The following is a 21,516-nucleotide window of genomic DNA, read 5'->3' as shown; positions in this document are numbered from 1 at the left end:
TTCCAGCCTTCTGTCTACTGCCCTTTTTAAATAAGGGTGTTACATTAGCAGTTTTCCAGTCTGCTGGGACCTTTGCCGAGTCCAGGGAGTTTTGGAAAATTATTACCAATGCATCCACAATCCCTACCGCCACTTCCCTCAAGACCCTAGGATGTAAGCCATCAGGTCCAGGTGATTTATCCGCCTTGAGTCCCATTATTTTACCGAGTACCACTTCCTTAGTGATTTTGATTGTGTTTAGCTCCTCCCCCCCTTTAGCCCCCTGTTTGTCCAGTGTTGGGATATTCTTAGTGTCTTCTACTGTAAAGACTGATGTAAAATATTAATTCAGTGTTTTTGCCATCTCCATATTTCCCACCATTAATTTCCCGGTCTCATCCTCTAAGGGACCAACATTTACTTTAGCCACCCTTTTTCTTTTATATAACTATAAAAACTCTTTACTATCTGTTTTTATATTTTTTGCTAATTTACTTTCATAATCTATCTTCCCTTTCTTAATCAATCTTTTTGCTATTTTTTGCTGTCTTTTAAAGTTTTCCCAATCCTCTATCCTCCCACTAGATTTGGCTACCTTATATGCCCTTGTTTTTAGTCGAATACTATCCTTAATTTCTTTACTTAGCCACGGATGGCTGTCTTTTCTTTTACACCCTTTTCTTAGTGGAATATATATTTTTTGGAAGTTGTAAAATAACTCCTTAAATGTACACCACTGATCATGTATCGTCTTACCCTTTAATCTATTTTCCCAATCCACTCTACTCAATTCCGCTCTCATACCTTCATAGTCTCCTTTATTCAAGCTTAGCACGCTTGTTTGAGATCCAACCTTCTCACCCTCTAATTGAATATGGAATTCAACCATGTTATGGTCACTCATTCCAAGGGGATCCTTTACTAGGACATTTTTAATTAATCCCATCTCGTTACACAGGACCAGATCTAAGGTTGCTTGCCCCCTGGTCGGTTCAGTTACATACTGCTCAAGAAACCCATCCCTAATACACTCAATGAACTCATCCTCAAGGCCAATTTGATTTGTCCAATTAATATGATAGTTAAAATCCCCCATAATTATAGATGTTCCCTTATTACAAGCCTCAACTATTCCCTGATTGATACTCCGTCCAACAGAGTTGCAACTGTTCGGAGGCCTATAGACTACGCCCACTGGTGTTTTTTTCCCCTTATTATTCCTTACCTCCACCCAAACTGTTTCATTATCCTGATCTTTTGACCCAATATCACTTCTCTATTATAGTGATTCCTTCCTTTATTAACATAGCCACCCCACCTCCCCTTCCTTCCTGCCTGTCCTTCCTGATCGTTAAATAACCTGGTATGTTTAATTCCCAGGCATTGTCACCCTGCAGCCATGTTTCTGTAATGGCCACAAGATCATTACCCATATGTAGTTATTTGTGCCATTAACTCGTCTATTTTGTTACGAATGCTACGTGCATTCAGATAGAGAACTTTCAAAGATGTTTTGTGACACTTAGTTCGTGCTTTTGCCCTTTTTATTACTTTACCTTTTACTCCATACCTTCTGCCCCTTCCTGACACGCTCTGGTTTTTAATTTCCCCACTGCTACCTAAGTCTATGACCTTCTCTGTTGTCATTTTTATTATTTGCTCTCTAGGAACCTCCCCCCCACTAGTTAGTTTAAAGCCCTCTCTACAGCCCTAGTTATATGATCCGCCAGGACTCTAGTCCCAGCACTGGCCAAGTGAAGCCCGTCCCAACGGAACAGCTCCCTCTGGTGCCAGTGTCCCAGGAAGCAAAACCCATTTCTCCCACACCAGTCTTTGAGCCACGCATTTAACTCTCTAATTTTATTTGTCCTAGCCAAATTCGCTCGTGGCTCAGGTAATAATCCAGAGATTATTACCCTTGAGGTTCTGTTTTTTAATTTGACCCCTAGCTGCTCATACTCCTTTAACAGAACCGGCTTCCTAGTCCTATCTACGTCGTTTGTACCAACATGGACCACGACAACTGGATCCACCCCCTCCCACTGCAAGTTTCTTTCCAGCCCAGAGGAGATGTCCTTAACCCTGGCACCGGGTAGGCAACACAGCCTTCGGGACTCTTGCTCTCGGCTGCAGAGAACTCTATCCCCCTAATAATACTATCCCCTACCACTACAACATTTCTATTTACTCCCCCCTCTTGAATGGCCCCCCGTTCCACGGTGCTGTGGCCAGGTTGCTCATCCTCTCTGCAGTCCCTGCTCCTGTCCCCACAGGGAGTAAGAACCTCGAACCTGTTGGACAAGAGCAAGGGCTGCGGCTCCTCCAGCTCTACCTCTTGGATCCCCGTACCTGCCTCACTCGTAGTCACACCGTCCTGTCCCTGACCATGGGCTACATCTGAATTAATTAACTTCATAGGTGTGACCACCTCCTGATACAGAGTCCAGGTACTTCTCCCCCTCCCTGATGTGTCGCAGTGTCTGAAGCTCAGACTCCAGCTCATCAAAATGTATTGGAGAATGACACACTTATCATCGGTGGCGGCGCAGCGCAAAAGGCTAACGCCACCATTAGCGCCCCTGCTGAATATCGCGGGAGACGCAGCCAGTGGCGCTACAGCCACTGACGGCCTCTTTTATGCGCTAACAGGTGGCGCTACTCACCCAATTTCTCCCCCTTGAGCTTTTCAGCTTTGAGAGGTGTCCTGATGGAGATAAAAGAGCAAATAGAAAAGGCAAGTCTAGAGCTTGACTTCAAACTAAACCATGATAGTTGGACAACAGTCACCCAGATTCACATCCATGAGAGGCACATTTAGGACTGATGTCAGGATGATCTTAAGAATAAACAACACATGGAATGGACTTCAGGTAGAGTAATGGAGGCAAAAACCCTGGAATCATTTTAGAAACCATTTTAGTCTCTGGGATTAAAGGATCGCTCTGGAAGAGTGGGATTAAAGGATCGCTCTGGAAGAGTGAGCTGAAGGGTCTTTTTGGAAGAGTGCTTGAATGGGCTTCCTCATCCGTATATGTCTTGTGATCTTGCAATGTACTAGTGCAACAGAATGCAAAATGTATTGGAGAATGACACACTTATTAATGCTGGTGTTTCTTCATGTGTCATTTTCAGCAAAATTGGGAGGGGCTGCTTGTTTTGGTTATCTTCTACCAGGGTTTTGTAATAACCTTTTGAGAGTTAATATGTCCAATTTGGTATTGTGAAGATTATCCATTCTAATATCTCAAACATTCTGTTTCTGGTAGATTGCACGGGTTGACTGCAAGGAAGTACTGGATATTATTTGTAATTTGGAGTCTGAGGGCCAAGACAACGCTGCCTTTGTTCTGTGTACAACATTTCTTACCCATCAACTGCAACAGGAAAGTGTCTATTGCTCTTGGTAAGTTCATGTTTTACATATTCAAGCATTATTCACACTTGTTGATCAGGATTGTTACTGGGATTTTGGTATGGTATAATGTGTTTGTGTCACTGCCTGGCGTATGAAGTACTTGTTTCCATTGCCTTTGTCTTTTGAATTGTTTCTGTCTCGTACCTTTACCGGGGTGGGGGGGAACGCACGGGTGGGAGGTTGGAGATTGCAAGTGTATTTCTAAGTTGATTAAAGTAAGCACTTAATGTTTTGTGTCCTCTACTTTGATGCAGTGACTGTAGCTTATTGTCTCTGACATTCTCCTCTCCTGAAGGTGTAAGTTCTTTGCTTGGCTTTGACTGTATGGGTGCCCGCTAGTTCTTCACCCAACTAGTCATCATTCACAGGCGAGCCAAGCTGGCACAGGGTCAGTAGAGTATTAGCCATGCGGAGCATCACAGCTGAGTCTGATCCTATCCTCAACTGACGTCTCTGGATAGCAATCAGCAGCAGGAACTTTGGCTGATTTTCCCTATCCCTAACCCAGGGAATGTAGTCACTCTATTGCTGCATGGCTGAAATCAAATCTGGTGCATTTGATGTGTTTGTTTCAGCTTCTCACTGGGCCAGATTTGTTAAATCATCAGGGGCGACAACATGGCTTGTTTTGTCCTGTTACATTTAATGTTTGTTTATGTACTATTTTAATTCCTGCTCAAAGCAGTTCATCTTTTTGGATCAAAGTGATTTGTAACTGTTGAACAAATGCCCTCTATAGTTACTTGTGCGTTTATTTTTGTGCATTATGTTGCTAGAGGCAAAAGGTTTTTGGCTGCATGCCATCATTGTGGGAGAATCTAATTTGGTTATACTGTCACTTTTTAAACCCAGAAGTGGTTTAAAATTTGTGAAAATATACTTGACTGATATTAGGACTAATATACATTCTTTTCCCTAAAGGGAACTCACTCTGTTTTGGAGCAAGTTGCAGCGGAGACTGGATCCCTCTTTGGATTCCTTCCTGGAGCGCTGTCGGCAGCTTGGTATTATTGCAAGAACCGTGTACCACATATTCTTCCTTATAAAAGTTATCCAATCTGAAGTAAGTAACCAGCTGATCTCTTGGAGTTGAAAATTTTATTGGAATACTGTTGCGTTTAGTAGCACTTTTCCTTACAGTACTATTGCCTGTGCTTTACTGTTGATTTGAAAATTAACTCATTAAAGTACTTGCTATTCCAGTTACTTCATAAAAATATGATAGCTCTTAATCATACGCTATTGCCCCATGTTAATGTAGTTTTAGCATATTTCTGTAGCCAGTGCTTCTCTTCTGTTTTGATTATATAAATTTGAAATTGGATATGGATTCGTGTTAATCTGCCTTGACCCAAAACCTTTCAAATATCGTTTACTCTAATACCATCTTAAATTTGATATTGGAGCACACTGGTAAACCAGTCCAGCGATGAGCCACCTTTATAAAATCAGGAGAGACATGTACTCTTAGCTAGCTACTATATCCTGTCACCTAATTGAAGCGGGTTGGGCTTGTAATGCTGAAGACGTTGTGAAGATATTCTATAGGCCACTTTTTGAGTGATACTGTAGGAAAGGCTTTTTCCAGCCAATAGATGATATTTATCACATTTCGGAGTGCGCCTGTGTGTTCTATGTGATTAAGTTCTAACAGCTGTCTGTCAATACTGTTTTCTTCTAACTTTTCTCATTTTGTAAGTTCTGTCCCCTTCAGTTTCACCGTGATGCATACACATCCTTCCTCCTGTCCCCACCTATGCCCCTCTTCTCTTCTCTCTTCCCCCCCCCCTCCACCTTCAAGTACCTGCTATGCTTTGAAAATGTGCACTTTTTGGGTCTATTCGTCCTCTGGAGAGTAGTTTCCCAAGTAGACTGGGCGATTCCCTATGCTATGATTTTAGGATGTATAGTATTGGTCTACCAGTATGTTGAACAGTCCCTCTCACTGGGATTTTTAAAATGCTGTACTTAAGAAAATTACACGTTGTAAAAGCCTGTAGTCTGTAGAACATCACAAGCATGTGCTGAGAAGGAGAGCACCGGGTCAGCTGCTCTTGCTGTCCTGTTCCATACAGTCTGTTGGGAAAACATGGGGTGACGAGTTGTTTATTATCCACCTCTAATTGAAGCACTGTTTCATAAGAACATAAGAAATAGGAGCAGGAGTAGGCCAATCGGCCCCTCGAGCCTGCTCCGCCATTCAATAAGATTATGGCTGATCTGATCCTAACCGCCAATCCACGATCACAGAACCATCTCCTGAATCTAACAGAATTAGACACACGAAATAGGAGCAGGATCAGGCTACACGGCCCCTGGGCCCGCTCCGCTACCCACAGGGCCATGACCGATCCAAACCTAGACTCATGTCCAAATTCCTGCCCGCTCCCCGTAACCCTTAATTCCCTTTACTTCTAGGAAACTGTCTATTTCTGTTTTAAATTTATGTAATGATGTAGCTTCTACAGCTTTTTGGGGCAGCATATTCCATGGACCTACCACCCTCTGAGTGAAGTAGTTCCTCTTCATCTCAGTTTTGAAAGAGCAGCCCCTTATTCTAAGACTATGCCCCCTAGTTCTAGTTTCACCCATCATCGGGAACATCTTCCCCGCATCCACCCGATCCAACCCCTTCACAATCTTATATGTTTCAATAAGATCGCCTCTCATTCTTCTGAACTCAAATGAGTAGAGTCCCAATCTACTCAACCTCTCCTCATATGTCCATCCCCTCATCCCCGGGATTAACCGAGTGAACCTTCTTTGTACTGACTCGAGAGCAATTATGTCCTTTCTTAAGTATGGACACCAAAACTGTACGCAGTATTCCAGGTGCAGTCTCACCAATACCTTGTACAACTGAAGCAATACCTCCCTATTTTTATATTCTATCCCCCTAGCAATGAAAGCCAACATTCCATTGGCTGCCTTAATCACTTGCTGCACCTGCATACTAACCTTTTGAGTTTCGTGCACCAGGACCCCCAGATCCCTTTGTACTTCAGTACTTTCCAGTTTCTTGCCATTAAGATAATAACTTGCTCTACGATTTTTCCTGCCAAAGTGCATAACCTCACACTTTCCAGTATTGTATTCCATCTGCCAAATCTCTGCCCACTTACTTAGCCTGTCGATGTCCCCTTGCAGGTTTTTTATGTCCTCCTCACTCACTACTTTCCCTCCCATCTTAGTATCATCTGCAAACTTTGATATGTTACACTCGGTCCCCTCCTCCAAATCGTTAATATAGATTGTAAAGAGTTGGGGACCCAGCACCGACCCCTGCGGAACACCACTAGTTACTGATTGCCAGTCTGAGAATGAACCATTTATCCCAACTCTCTGCCTTCTGTTAGATAGCCAATCCTCTATCCATGCCAGAATATTACCTCCAATCCTGTGATTTTTTTATCTTAAGCAATAATCTTTTGTGTGGCACCTTGTCAAATGCCTTTTGGAAGTCTAAATACACTACGTCCACTGGTTCCCCTTTATCCACCCTATATGTTACTTCCTCAAAGAACTCCAGCAAATTTGTCAAACATGACTTCCCCTTCATAAAACCATGCTGACTTTGTCCTATTAAATTATGATTATCCAAATGTCCTGTTACTGTCTCCTTAATAATGGACTCCAAAATTTTACCTACCACAGATGTTAGGCTAACCGGTCTATAGTTTCCAGCCTTCTGTCTACTGCCCTTTTTAAATAAGGGTGTTACATTAGCAGTTTTCCAGTCTGCTGGGACCTTTGCCGAGTCCAGGGAGTTTTGGAAAATTATTACCAATGCATCCACAATCCCTACCGCCACTTCCCTCAAGACCCTAGGATGTAAGCCATCAGGTCCAGGTGATTTATCCGCCTTGAGTCCCATTATTTTACCGAGTACCACTTCCTTAGTGATTTTGATTGTGTTTAGCTCCTCCCCCCCTTTAGCCCCCTGTTTGTCCAGTGTTGGGATATTCTTAGTGTCTTCTACTGTAAAGACTGATGTAAAATATTAATTCAGTGTTTTTGCCATCTCCATATTTCCCACCATTAATTTCCCGGTCTCATCCTCTAAGGGACCAACATTTACTTTAGCCACCCTTTTTCTTTTTATGTAACTACTAGCTGGGGAGCCCCGCGTTGCGAGGGCAATTTTGGGGCGCTTGGTCTCCCTGCCCCTGTGTGTCCCCCCTCTCCCTGTCATGTCCTCTCCCTGGCCTATCCCTCCCTCCCCTCCCCTCCCCCCCCCTCCCCTCGCCCACCCCCACTCCCCTCTGTCCCTCTCTCCGGCCCCTCCCCCTGCCTAGCGCCTGAGGTCCGGAGCTGAGGTCCCCCGCGTATCGCGCGGCTGATGGACGGCCGCTGTGGGCGGGCGGGCGGGCGGCGCATGCGCGGTCAGTGCGGCCGGCGCATGTGCGGCCGGCGCGAGCCCCCCGCGATTTCCCGAGGCTCTCTGACCCCCCCCCCCGCGATTTCCCGAGGCTCTCCCCCCCCCCCCCCGCGATTTCCTGAGGCTCTCCGCCCCCCCCCCCCCGCGATTTCCCGAGGCGCCCCCCCGCGATTTCCCGAGGCTCTCTTTCCCCCCCCCCCCCCCCTATTAAATTGTTATTTAATTCCCTAACACATCATTAAAATATTTACCTTAGTTCCCTAACACACACAAAGTGTGGGGGAAACAATTGTGAAAAATCAAGATGGCGGCCACTCACCTCGATTCAGAAGGATAAGGCCCGCCCACACACGCACCGATTGGTCGACCGGTCAGGTCACCGAAGCGTAGGATTGGTCAATCGTCGAGTCACTCGACACTCAACTGTAGGAAGGAACCCGACGTCACACGGTCGCTAATGAGATGCTAATGAGCAGAACGCTGAACGTTTTTGGGATACCGCGGGCGGGATTTTTGTCCGGCTGAAACGTAAATACGCCTATGACCGGTCCGGAATCGCAAGCTTTCTTTTGAGGCGACGAGTGCGTCGGTACGCTCTGTAACTTCCAAACGTATAGAGACCGGACAGACATCGGGACAGACCGAAGAGCCGCTTTATATATATATATAGATAAAAACTCTTTACTATCTGTTTTTATATTTTTTGCTAATTTACTTTCATAATCAATCTTTTTGTTATTTTTTGCTGTCTTTTAAAGTTTTCCCAATCCTCTATCCTCCCACTAGATTTGGCTACCTTATGTGCCCTTGTTTTTAGTCGAATACTATCCTTAATTTCTTTACTTAGCCACAGATGGCTGTCTTTTCTTTTACACCCTTTTAGTGGAATATATATTTTTTGGAAGTTGTAAAATAACTCCTTAAATGTACACCACTGATCATATATCGTCTTACCCTTTAATCTATTTTCCCAATCCACTCTACTCAATTCCGCTCTCATACCTTCATAGTCTCCTTTATTCAAGCTTAGCACGCTTGTTTGAGATCCAACCTTCTCACCCTCTAATTGAATATGGAATTCAACCATGTTATGGTCACTCATTCCAAGGGGATCCTTTACTAGGACATTTTTAATTAATCCCATCTCGTTACACAGGACCAGATCTAAGGTTGCTTGCCCCCTGGTCGGTTCAGTTACATACTGCTCAAGAAACCCATCCCTAATACACTCAATGAACTCATCCTCAAGGCAGCCCTGCCCAATTTGATTTGTCCAATTAATATGATAGTTAAAATCCCCCATAATTATAGATGTTCCCTTATTACAAGCCTCAACTATTTCCTGATTGATACTCCGTCCAACAGAGTTGCCACTGTTCGGAGGCCTATAGACTACGCCCACTAGTGTTTTTTTCCCCTTATTCCTTACCTCCACCCAAACTGTTTCATTATCCTGATCTTTTGACCCAATATCATTTCTCTGTATTACAGTGATTCCTTCCTTTATTAACATAGCCACCCCACCTCCCCTTCCTTCCTGCCTGTCCTTCCTATCGTTAAATAACCTGGTATGTTTAATTCCCAGGCATTGTCACCCTGCAGCCATGTTTCTGTAATGGCCACAAGATCATACCCATATGTAGTTATTTGTGCCATTAACTCGTCTATTTTGTTACGAATGCTACGTGCATTCAGATAGAGAACTTTCAAAGATGTTTTGTGACACTTAGTTCCTGCTTTTGCCCTTTTTATGACTTTACCTTTTACTCCATACCTTCTGCCCCTTCCTGACACGCTCTGGTTTTTAATTTCCCCACTGCTACCTAAGTCTATGACCTTCTCTGTTGTCATTTTTATTATTTGCTCTCTAGGAACCTCCCCCCCACTAGTTAGTTTAAAGTCCTCTCTACAGCCCTAGTTATATGATCCGCCAGGACTCTAGTCCCAGCACTGGCCAAGTGAAGCCCGTCCCAACGGAACAGCTCCCTCCTGCCCCAGTACTGGTGCCAGTGTCCCAGGAAGCAAAACCCATTTCTCCCACACCAGTCTTTGAGCCACGCATTTAACTCTCTAATTTTATTTGTCCTAGCCAAATTCGCTCGTGGCTCAGGTAATAATCCAGAGATTATTACCCTTGTGGTTCTGCTTTTTAATTTGGCCCCTAGCTGCTCAAACTCCCTCAGCAGAACCTCCTTCCTTGTCCTATCTCTGTCGTTGGTACCAACATGGACCACGACAACTGGATCCTCCCCCTCCCACTCCAAGTTTCTCTCCAGTCCAGAGGAGATGTCCTTAACCCTGGCACCGGGCAGGCAACACAGCCTTCGGGACTCTCGCTCTCGGCTGCAAAGAACTCTATCTATCCCCCTAATGATACTATCCCCTACCACTGCAACATTTCTTTTAACTCCCCCCACTTGAATGGCCCCCTGCTCCACGGTGCTGTGGCCAGGTTGCTCATCCTCCCTGCAGTCCCTGCTCCTGTCCCCACAGGGAGTAAGAGCCTCGAACCTGTTGGACAAGTGCAAGGGCTGCGGCTCCTCCAACACTACCTCCTGGATCCCCGTACCTGCCTCACTTCTAGTCACACCATCCTGACCCTGGCCACGGACTACATCTGAATTAATTAATCTAATTGGTGTGACTACCTCGTGATACACAGAGTCCAGGTAACTCTCCCCCTCCCTGATGTGTCTCAGTGTTTGAAGCTCGGACTCCAGCTCTTCAACACGGAGCCGGAGTTCCTCGAGCAGCCAACACTTACTGCAAATGTGATCACCGTGAACATCAATGGTGTCCACCAGCTCCCACATATTGCAGCAGCAACACATCACCTGATCTCCCATTCTGTGTAATTAATTAAATTTATTAATATTATTCTTAAATATCCTCTGCCCCGATTCTAGATGGTGAATATCACACCTTAGAAACTATAAACCAACGAGATTCAAGCTTAAAAGGGAGAAATACTTACCAACCAATCACCCGCTTTCTGGTGACGTCACACTTGGATTACTTTTTACCTCTCTCCTTCCCTCCGAGTTCGGAGACTGGTACACCTTACCTGGTCTCTGGGACTTTTATAGCCCCGCTCTGCCGCTCAGGATTCCCTCCGACGCTGTGAGGCCTTACCTGGTCTCTGGGACTTTTATAGCCCCGCTCTGCCGCTCAGGATTCCCGTCGACGCTGTGAGGCCTTACCTGGTCTCTGGGACTTTTATAGCCCCGCTGCTGCCCCCGAGTTCCCGCCGACGCTGTGAGGCCTTACCTGGTCTCTGGGACTTTTATAGCCCCGCTGCTGCCCCCGAGTTCCCGCCGACGCTGTGAGGCCTTACCTGGTCTCTGGGACTTTTATAGCCCCGCTGCTGCCCCCGAGTTCCCGCCGACGCTGTGAGGCCTTACCTGGTCTCTGGGACTTTTATAGCCCCGCTGCTGCCCCCGAGTTCCCGCCGACGCTGTGAGGCCTTACCTGGTCTCTGGGACTTTTATAGCCCCGCTGCTGCCCCCGAGTTCCCGCCGACGCTGTGAGGCCTTACCTGGTCTCGGGGCCTTTTATAGCCCCGCTCTGCCGCTGTTTCCTCTCAGTGACTGCCAAAATAAGAGACTAATGTGGGAAATTGGTGCGAGGTATATTCTTGACTCATGCACAAGTCTTTTAAGTCCATTTTAGTTAAAGTATTACCAGGAGACCCTAACATGGTACACATTTCTTAAGATATAAAAGAAACATAACCTCCTTTTCCCATTTGTTTCACAGGCAGAAGGAGCTGGTCTCCCCATTTCTATTGAACTGTGTGTAGGAGCCCTTCGTATTCAGTCTACCGAAAATGCAGAGATGAAGATTTCCATTTGTAAAACCATTGCATGCTTGATGCCAGATGACCTTGAAGTGAGACGTGCTTGTCAACTCACTCAGTTCCTGCTGGAACCCACAGTGGATGCATACCGCGAAGTGGAAAAGCTGTATAAGCAGCCTGATCAAAAATATGATGAGGAAAATGGCCCTATTCCCAATTCATTACACTGTGAACTTTTGTTGGCGTTAAAAGCCCACTGGCCTTTTGATCCAGAGTTTTGGGATTGGAAAACTCTAAAACGTCATTGCCGGGGGCATCTGGGAGACAAGGCTGTTGCCATTTCCGAAGATGAACTTAGTGAAGATGAATTCGATGGTAATGAACTCTTTGATCAGATGAGTAAAATCCCGGAGACAATGAATGATGGAAGAGAGAAAGATGGAGACGCTTTTAATAAAAAGAAAGAAAAGGTGATGTCTGAGAGATACTATAGATGGCTTCAAAATATGTTCTTCTGTGTGCTGTGCAAGAAAGATTATGTTGTAGCTAGAATTGTACATCATGCAAAGACGCACATTAGAGACGGAATATTTTCTTGCCCTGTTTGTGCAAAGAAGTTTAAGAAAAAGGAACAGTTTACCCCACATGTAAAGGAACACATAAAAAAACCGAAGCGAGAGAAAAAACAGAAAAAGAAAGCAGAAGCAGCTGAAAAATCTTTGCTACCTTCGTTAAATGCGAGTGCTCCTCCGAAGCAACAACCTGCAGGCGATGAAGCGAAAGGATTGATTAAAAAAGAAGTTGAGGAAAATGACTACATAATCTTCAGCGGAACTGACTCGGTGGAGGAAGAACGTGGTGATGTGTCCAAGCCTGAAGTGGATGGAACGGTAGTATCACAGTGGACAGAGAGTTATCCATGCCCGGGTACAGATTGCTCGAGGTCATTTAAATACTACAAAAACCTCACTGCCCACTTGAAAAATGATCACTTGGACAATGATGAAAATGTAAAGCACTTCCTTGAAATGAATAACCGGAAGGCGCTATGTAAATACTGTCGCCGCCATTTTGTCAGCGAGTACCATCTTAAAGCCCATTTAAAGGTACACTCTGGATTGCAGCCCTATATTTGCATTCAGATGGACTGTAATGCAAGCTTTCAGGCCTTTGCTGAGCTAGTGAAGCACCGAAAACAACACAAAGAATTCCGGTCCAAATGTACATTTAAAGGTTGCGACAAGGTGTTCAGTGGATCTTGCTTGTTGTATCACCATGAAGCGCAGCATTACAGGGAAGCAGCCTATTCCTGCAATTTAGCTGGCTGTAAGAAGTTCTATTTTTCCAAAAGTGAATTTCAGAATCATCTGCAAACACATGGGATAATGAGACTGGAAGATTTTGAGGCCAAATTTCTGAAAAACGAAAACGACTCCACAGAAGGTGTGGTCGATGATGGTCCGAAGCTGTTGACTGCACAGGAAAAACTCTGTCCAGTGGTTGACGGTTCCACAGAAAATGCAAATGAGAAGTTGAATGAAACTGCGGAAAGATCTTTACAAAGTTGCAGCTATTCTCTGCCTCAAGAAATGATAAAAAGGGAAAAGGATGTGCCATCCAGTCCAGGTGATTCTTATTACCCAGAGGGACTCGGCACTGCTGCTGCAGATTCAGGCTTTCTCAGCAAGAGCCGATCCGAATGTAGTAATCTGCAGAGTGTTTATTCTGAAAATCTGCTTGTACCCTTAGAAAAGCTGGCATCATTTAAAGAGCTAAGTGACATTGAGGATATGATGAAAGCAGCTACCCTTCATCCAGAAATTAACAGGAGCCTGGCTAAGCACAAAATTGCAACTAGTGTTGGAGGGAGCTTGGCAGACTTAAATAAGCTTGCTTGTGGGATAGATGGCTGTGTTATGATGTATGCCTTGACAAAGGACCTGAAGAAACACATTAAGATGGCTCATCCAAACTACTACAAGGCTAAGAGACGGATTGATAAACACAGCAGAGATGTTCTAAAAGGTTCTGCTGCAAATCAAGTCAAAGTTAAAACTGAAATGGGACAGCAGGCTTTTGCACCAGAGCTGGCATCATTGCAGGGACAGGAAGGCCAATCTGTTGCACCTGTGAGTGATGAACTTTGTGAAAATAAAAATGTGTTACTAAAATCTCAGAGAGTGAAGAAGCCCAAGAACAACAGGAATGCCAAGTGGCCTGCTATTTTTAAGGATAATAAGTTTGTATGCTCTCGGTGCTTCAAGGCGTTTTCGAACCCCAAGTCACTTGGTGGCCACCTGGCTCGCAAAATAAAATGCCCGTTACTGGCTGAGAATAGTGCAGAGCCCACTCCTCCAACTGGTGCTGACTGTGTTCCTGTAGTGCCAACTCTGGAAGAACTTGCAAGAGCTCTGCAGAAGCTACAGTTAGATAAATCTGAAGCGTTTAGAAATGAAGTGATGGTGTGTGCTTCCGCTTTTTCTTCACCGCCTTCGGCAGAGCCTCCTTCTACACCGATCTCTAACAGTGATGCTTCTGTTTCCACACCTTCAGGTAATGATTCCCAATTGCAGCCACATTCTCGTGAACCCTTCCAAAGCGATTCATCTAAAGAGGACTCGGGAATCATTAAGCCATTCGTCTGTGACCATGAAGGATGTACCTTTAAGGCAATGACCAAAGATGGCCTCATCAACCATTATGTTAAAACTCACAAGTACTCTAAGGACAAGGTTCTTCAGTTAAGCAGGTTTCAACTCAGGTTTGCTCCATTCAAATGCCACATCTGCCTAAGAACATTTACAAGAAAAACAAATCTTAGAACTCACTATAAACAAATGCATAGGTTCAGTAAAGAGGACATGCAGAAAGGAAAGTTTTCCTATATAAACTGTGTTTCTGCTCCTAACAATACAAATCCACAGCTGGTTGTGCCAAATATACTAATTAAAACTGAGAATGACAGCCCCCACCTGACTGAAGATAATTTGTGCAGTGCTCCGAATGTCACTGAAAGGCTGTGTTTGTCTGAGAATGCTGGGCCTATTAAGACAGAAGAGGGTTGTCTTTACCCAATGAGTGTTTCTTACCAGACTAAAGACTATAATTTATTTGGGGATGATGAACATGCACACCTTGGCACAATGAGTGGAAGTTGGCGCCAGACTGGAAGTGATTCAGAGAATACAATGAATGAGTCCTTCACTACTGAAGTAGAATGTTCTGAATCTGCCGAATCTTTAAAATCTGAGGAGATGCGTTTGAACGGCAGCATGGAATCTAGTTGTATGATGCCAGATAGTGCAGACGATTCAGAATCCAAGGAAGAAGGTAGAGGAAGCCGAAGAATTGGTGCTAAAAGTAACTTGTGTTACATGTTGAATAAATACCACAAACCTTACCACTGCATTCACAAGGGCTGCTCTGCGGCTTTCACTGGCCAGCCCAATCTGATACGCCATTACCAGACTGTGCATCAGTACAACCGGGAACAGATGTGTTTAGAGGAAGATCGAGGGAATGCCAAGAAAGACAATACCAAAGTGAAGAAAATCTTCAAGTGCAAGTTTGAAGGTTGCACCAAACGCTTCCAATATCCGAGAGTGCTTTTGAGACACTACAGTGAAATCCACAAGCTCGCAGGAGGTGAAACTGGGAAGTATGCTTGTAATCAGCCAGACTGTCTGTCCTCCTTTAATGTGTATAGTAACCTTAGACGCCACCTGCAACAAGCTCATGAGATTGATCTTGAAGTCAAGAGAGAGGCCCCAGGTGACTTAGAATTTAAGTGCAGTATAGATGGTTGCAGCCGTACTTACACTATCCGCTCCAGCTACCTGCGCCATGTCCAAAGACAGCACAAAGCCCATTATAAGTCAATATTACTGAGACCACGCAAAAACTTTCAGTATGACCATAAGCCTAATTTGGAAAGATGCAACCAGGGCCATCTTATTGATGGAGACACCCATGGCTCCGCTTCTACGGTTGAACCTGATTTGAAGCTGTTTGAGCAGGAGCATCTCACTGACGAAGACAGCTGTGGCTCTGCACTACTGAGTGAGCCTAATTTGGAAAGAATCGATGCGGCGCATCTTAGTGACGAAGACAGCTGTGATTCTGAATCCGAGGTTGAGCCTGATTTTGAAAGATACGAGAAGCATCTTGGCTCATACGGTTCAGCACTAAAACATGAATCTAACTTTGAAAGTCACGACAGTGGAGATCTTGAAGATAAAGCATACAGCACGACAGCAGAATTGGACTCCGATTTAGAAAGGGGTGTTACAGGACATCATTCTGATGACACAAATGATTCGGCACCACAGGAAGACGTCTCTGAGAGAAATGAATCTTGTGTGGCCTTCGATGGTTCCCCAGTGGATGAGTATGAAAAGGATCCAAGAAAATCTGTCGGGTTTCGTGATTATTTGCTGAAGAGTACGGACCATGGATTTGCAATGTGTAAAACTGAGATTTTGAGGGACCAGTTCCCATGCATGGTCGATGACTGTCAAACAGTTGTCCTGAGTCGGCGCAGTGTTTTGAGACACTACAAGCTACAGCACAAAATGACTGCTAAATATATGGAGGAGAATTTTAGTACTCTTCTAGTGTGTAAGAAATACTCTGATCCATCACACAGTGAAAAATTGGGATCTGATTCACCAATGCTTCCCAAAAAAGTGGTCTCTGAGCAAGCGGAGGAAACTCCGGGTTGCAGTGTTCTTAGGCAACAAAATGGAGAAACTCCTTTGAAAACGGAGTTTAAAATTGAACCTGAGCAAGTTGGACCTGGACAACAATTGCATAACTGCAGTGTGGAAAATGGAAACAATGCTATTTCTGGTGGTGGAAATGTTGTGTTTCCTGGGAAATCTGTAAGTAGCAATCCCACCACAGGGATGACAAACAGAGGTCCGAGCTTCAAAGAAAATGATGCAAATCAGGCTTTTCTACCTAAAAATGGAGGAGTAATTACAAATATAGTAAAACAAAGCGGGAGCCAAAATGGTTCACTTTTCACCAAATTGAAGCAGCCTTTGAAAAGAAAATGTGAAATGGAGGGACAGTCACAAAGAACAGATTCCACGTATTCCACTTTGACACAGGGCTCATTCTTTGGCACCAAAGATGGCCAACAGAGCCAAAATGCTCAGCAGAAACCGTTTGACTTGACCACGTATAAACCTATAGGCTTTGAAGCCTCGTTTCTGAAGTTTATTCAAGAAAGTGAAGACACTGAGAACGATGATGAATCGTGGCATTGGGAACCGCCTAAACGCTGCAAAAAATACGCTTCACAAAGGAGGGAGTCGGCAGTTGACACTGGATCGAAAGAATCGACAATGGAGAACTGTAAAGAGTACAGTGCAAACTGCGACAAAAATGACTCTCCTGTGCATAACAGTTTCGCAACAATTGAACCGCTAATTTCACCGGGGCCGTCTCCATCTTTGGAGAACTTGCGAACGATATTGGATAAGGCACTCACAGACTGTGGAGATCTTGCCTTAAAACAGCTTCATTTTCTTCGACCTGTAGTAGTCCTGGAAAGGTCTGAGTTTTCCACTCCCCTACTAGAACTGTTTCCAACAAAAAAGAGCGATGAACTCTGTGTGGGAAGTTCATAGAACTATTTGTATCTATTTTGCAAACTGAAGTCACTATACTGTAACCTATAGAGAGTGATGAAAGCAGAGCTACAGAGAATAAAAAGCGAATACACCTGGGGCTTCCATTTGGGAAATGAAACCTTGGTTTGTTCTGGTTTTGTGCATGATTGTGTGTGTGTATACGGAACAAGTATTAGGGTACTTATCGGGGATTGGTAGTTTTCACTAAAAGAACTTGAATGTGCACGTACTGGTGCTCTTCTGTAAGATATTGTACACTACATCTCCTTTATGTATGGGTTTTGAGATAGTACACAGTCAATTAAATGGCAATTTTTCACAAACATTGTACTGATGGATTTGTACTATAAATTGAATTGTATTGATGCTTTTGGAGAAAAAACCCCACATTGGTCGCCTAATTGATTTATGGGGATCAACATAGTCTTGATAGTTAAGTTATCAATAAAGAAAAGATATTTCTTTTACTGCAACAGAGCTTTGGTTAACCAAATTTTAAGTTAAAACTATAGTTTTCTCTGAAATATTCTTGCAATTATGTAGGAAATAATCTCTAAATTGGAACAAATACTGTAGCTGATTTTATTTTTGAAGGTTTCCACTTGTTTCACTTTTACATGACTTTCTACACAAACGTTGACTCAAATTTGATCTAAAATGTGCTCCAAGGCTTTATTGCTGTAAATGGAATTCTCCCTTTAGCTTACTACTGTGTAGCATTTCTTTTGTTCTGGATTCAGTTTTTTTTTAAATGGACCAAATTGACCAGTGCAGTATTTTCCTGTGTATATTTTGATTAACTATTCCATCCCAATATAGGTCTTGATATGCAAGATAAAGTGATACCTTGAAGAAAATGATTTTTGTATGTGTGTGTTGGGAATGGTAAGATAACAGGAGATAGTGTTCTTCCTGTCTAATTATGTTGGAACTGCTGTATTAGTCATTCAGCATGAAGTTTTCAGTACGAAATCTCAAATGTTTATCTCCGTCTGATTAAGCCTAGACTGTTTCGGCTAGTACACTATATTAACCTTCTGGGAAGGTCCATCAGAAGGCATTTGATGGCGCACACTAATTTGAATGAGTTATATGCAGAGCAAAACAGACTTGTGAGTAGCTTCTGAAGAGCACGAAAGAGGCTTTGGTAACTTGGCATTATTGGGTAGGTAATTAAGTTTTGATATTGTGCAAGTTATTTTAGAATGGCCCATGTTGCACCATAGATTTTACAATGGAGCTCTTTACAAATCAGTTTCTTTAGAAATATTTTTCATGTAATAAAGGACTAAATTAGGTTAATCTTATAGAGCCTTGAAGCATAATGAAATTTCTTGAGTCATTTATTGAATGTAAGTTCTTTGCTTTTAGGATCACATTTGGTGTTTTGTGATTCCAAAACTTACATCTGTTGAGTCAGCTTGATAAAGGGTACTACATATTGAATTTCTTAAAACTTAAAAAGCATCACGTCTTTGAGCATAGACTTTCCCATGTGTACGCAGGAATTTTCACCCAGCAACTGTGGGGGCAGGGAGGGGGGAATCCCTTTGAGATCTCTTGGACTATATTGCTGGGAATTCTAAGGAGCTATAGGTCCAAGACACATGGGCCATGGTTATCATAACAGTTGGGACTGAACAATAAATCTATGATGACTAACTTTGAAAGGATAAAGTAAACTGAAGACTCCTCCATAGTCTGTACTTTTTTTGTTTCCTGGTTATAAGTGTGGTCTTCATGTATATTACACTTTACAATTGTAAAATCTTACCTTTTTTTGGTACAAATTTGAGTGGAATTCTATTTTGATCCTGATTTATGTGATAGCTGATGGTGTTACCGGAGCTATTGCTTTTCTATCGAGTTGATGAGACTACTGTTCGTGTTGGATTGGCTCGTGCTTTGAAATCCATTAAACTAATGGATTGCAGCCTAATAAGTTGAGAGTATTAAGTTCTGATGGGCAGTCCCAGCCAAACCTGGCAGTATTTGTCCTAACCTCATTCTGTTTACAATTGTAAAGCCTATCTGTTCTGTAACTCTACTTTTTACTGCAGCACCAGCTTTAACCAAACGTATTCATGTTTGTTTTGCCAAGTTTCAACTAAAATGTAAGTGGAAATTTTAAACCTCACAATGAAGAGTAATGCACTTACAAGCATTTTACTTTTGACATGGAAACTGAGCCAAGCGCTTTATTTTACAGCACCTTAAATAACATTGTAACATATTTCAGGCAGGCCCTTGCTCTGTTGAACTTCCCCATCTAATTACCTCCTTACTGGAAGATGCCAGGAACTTGTCGTCTCCGTTTTCTTGCTGATTTTACTGCTAATAAACTTGCTTAACGTGAGGTTCGGCAAATCTAGGTTCTGCTATTGTATAAAATATGGCAATGCAACAGTTGGATTTTCTGATAGTTACCCATTCTGCTTAACGAAGCCTGAGATGCTTTGCTTGACACAGATAACTCAATCCTGAGGTGAGGGAGAGGAAGAGAGATTGAAATTCTTTCTTATTTATTTCAACAAAAAAAGTTCGCATAATTACAAAACAGGACATCCCATTTTGTCCAAATGCTGATTTGTTTTTTCTTTACTTAAAATTATCAAAAGGAAGAAACGGTGATACTTTAGCAATTAGAAGCTTGTGCATGAAATTACTATCATGTTGGCATGACTAAATTAACAGGAAGTTAAATTTTAATGGGTTTTATAGGAAACTTTCTGGTATCCGGCACTGACGGGACCGAGCTGGTGCCGGTCGATCAACACTGCCGGAGAAACGAGCGCTAATGTTAAAACATACGGAGCTTCTGAGCTCCGTCTGAAGCAACAAACCCTGTTGCTTAGCAACAGCTTCAAAACAGTCGGCGCAGCTTGCAAGCGTCTCTGTAGCTAAGCAACAGCTTCAGCTAGACGCTTGCAGAGCCATGACTGGAGAAAAAAAGCAACGAAATGTAAAAAAACTTATCTGAACCGACTCCTGAATTTTGCCAGTGGATAGAGCGTTCCGGACATTTAACCTCCGTTTAAACGAAAGTTTCCTGTAATAAATAGTTGATCTCCTGTAGCATTGCACACAGCAATGTGATCATTCTTGCCTGTCTGTCGTGTGTGTGTGTCTCCACTTCCCTCCTGTTTGTCTCCCCTCCTGCTTCTGTCTTTGCTTTGTGTGGTGGGTGGTGTGGTGGTGGAAGAAGCCAGCCACAGCTGTAGACTGACTACATATGGGATGCGGAACGTGAGGCAAATGTAGCGCTCAGAGACTCCTTTCCCAACCCTTCCCTCAATCACTGGTGCTTCCCATTCCCTTTCATACCACTTACTTTGTTGACAATTGAAATATTAAATCAAGAAAGCACTCTCTCTCTCCCTCCAGCTTTCTTACACCAGCCTTTGTGTCTCACTCTGATTCGTGTCTCCTTCTTTATTTCTCTTCCCCCCCCCCCCCCCCCACGCACTCGTCTCTCGCTGACTTGTGACTCCTTCACTTTGTAAAGTTTATACAACACAAAACCAAAGCTACAACAGATTTATAGTCAGATGTCATTTTTCCTCACACAACTCTTTTATTAAAAAAAAAATGAAGCAACTGGAGTAAATCACAGGAATATCTGTACCTTCAAAATATTTTTTTTTAGGCAGAAATATATGTTGTAGAAGGCACCAAATGCCAGTTTCAAGTAATTATTTCTTCCTCTGTTGCGAGGCAGCTTCTATCTTTGTGAGAAGCCTACAGATTCTAGTATCCGGCTATTCCCACACGCTTGGCTTTTCAATTCTAAAGTTAACAAAATAAAACATTGACATTTTTGGGTTTTGTGACTTTAAATTTTACATTCAATGTAAAAAGCCACCCTGCATGGTATCTAATATCTTAACTGCGATATGTCCGCTTCAGAGAGACAGTGGAGAGAAAAAGCTTCAACAATTACCTTTCATCCTGCTGCTTAAACCAATACACTTTTGTCATCACACTCATTTTTGCCTTGGGAACTATAGTGAACACATTATCTCAGTTGTCTTATCGCACTGGGTTTTTATTTGACTGTGGGGGGGAGTTAGAGAATTTGGAGCATAATCGTATGAGATTATTTTACAACAGCCCTTCATAGTTTGTGGAGGATTGTTCATGCTGATTCTGTATTGGATACCCACTCTGGGGCTGAATGTTGGAAGTTACTCCTGACCCGAGGGTATGGTGTGACTGATTTTAGGGTCTAGTATCAGTTGTCAATCTCAGCACCAGTTTGGATCACAGACATGGAAAAGACATTTGGGAGCAGAGTTTAGAACTCATTCAACAA

General features: G+C 43.3%; 1 protein-coding gene across 1 annotated transcript in view; it reads left to right on the top strand.

Moving 5' to 3' along the window:
• The window catches only part of rlf (RLF zinc finger), a 127,289-nt gene extending 109,379 nt beyond the window's left edge, over nucleotides 1-17,910 (top strand). The window contains exons 6-8 of the mRNA XM_085963079.1: nucleotides 3,246-3,382; nucleotides 4,316-4,457; nucleotides 11,529-17,910. Of these exons, the coding sequence (XP_085819205.1) occupies nucleotides 3,246-3,382; nucleotides 4,316-4,457; nucleotides 11,529-17,201 (5,952 nt within the window). The 3' untranslated portion in view covers nucleotides 17,202-17,910. The remainder of the gene's footprint in view (nucleotides 1-3,245; nucleotides 3,383-4,315; nucleotides 4,458-11,528) is intronic.
• The last annotated feature ends 3,606 nt before the right edge of the window (nucleotides 17,911-21,516 follow it).

This window comes from Somniosus microcephalus, chromosome 20 (assembly GCF_052327205.1).
Source record: "Somniosus microcephalus isolate GS21.2 chromosome 20, FLI_Smic_1.0, whole genome shotgun sequence".
NCBI lineage: Eukaryota > Metazoa > Chordata > Chondrichthyes > Squaliformes > Somniosidae > Somniosus > Somniosus microcephalus.
This window is presented reverse-complemented; position numbering and strand designations above follow the sequence as displayed.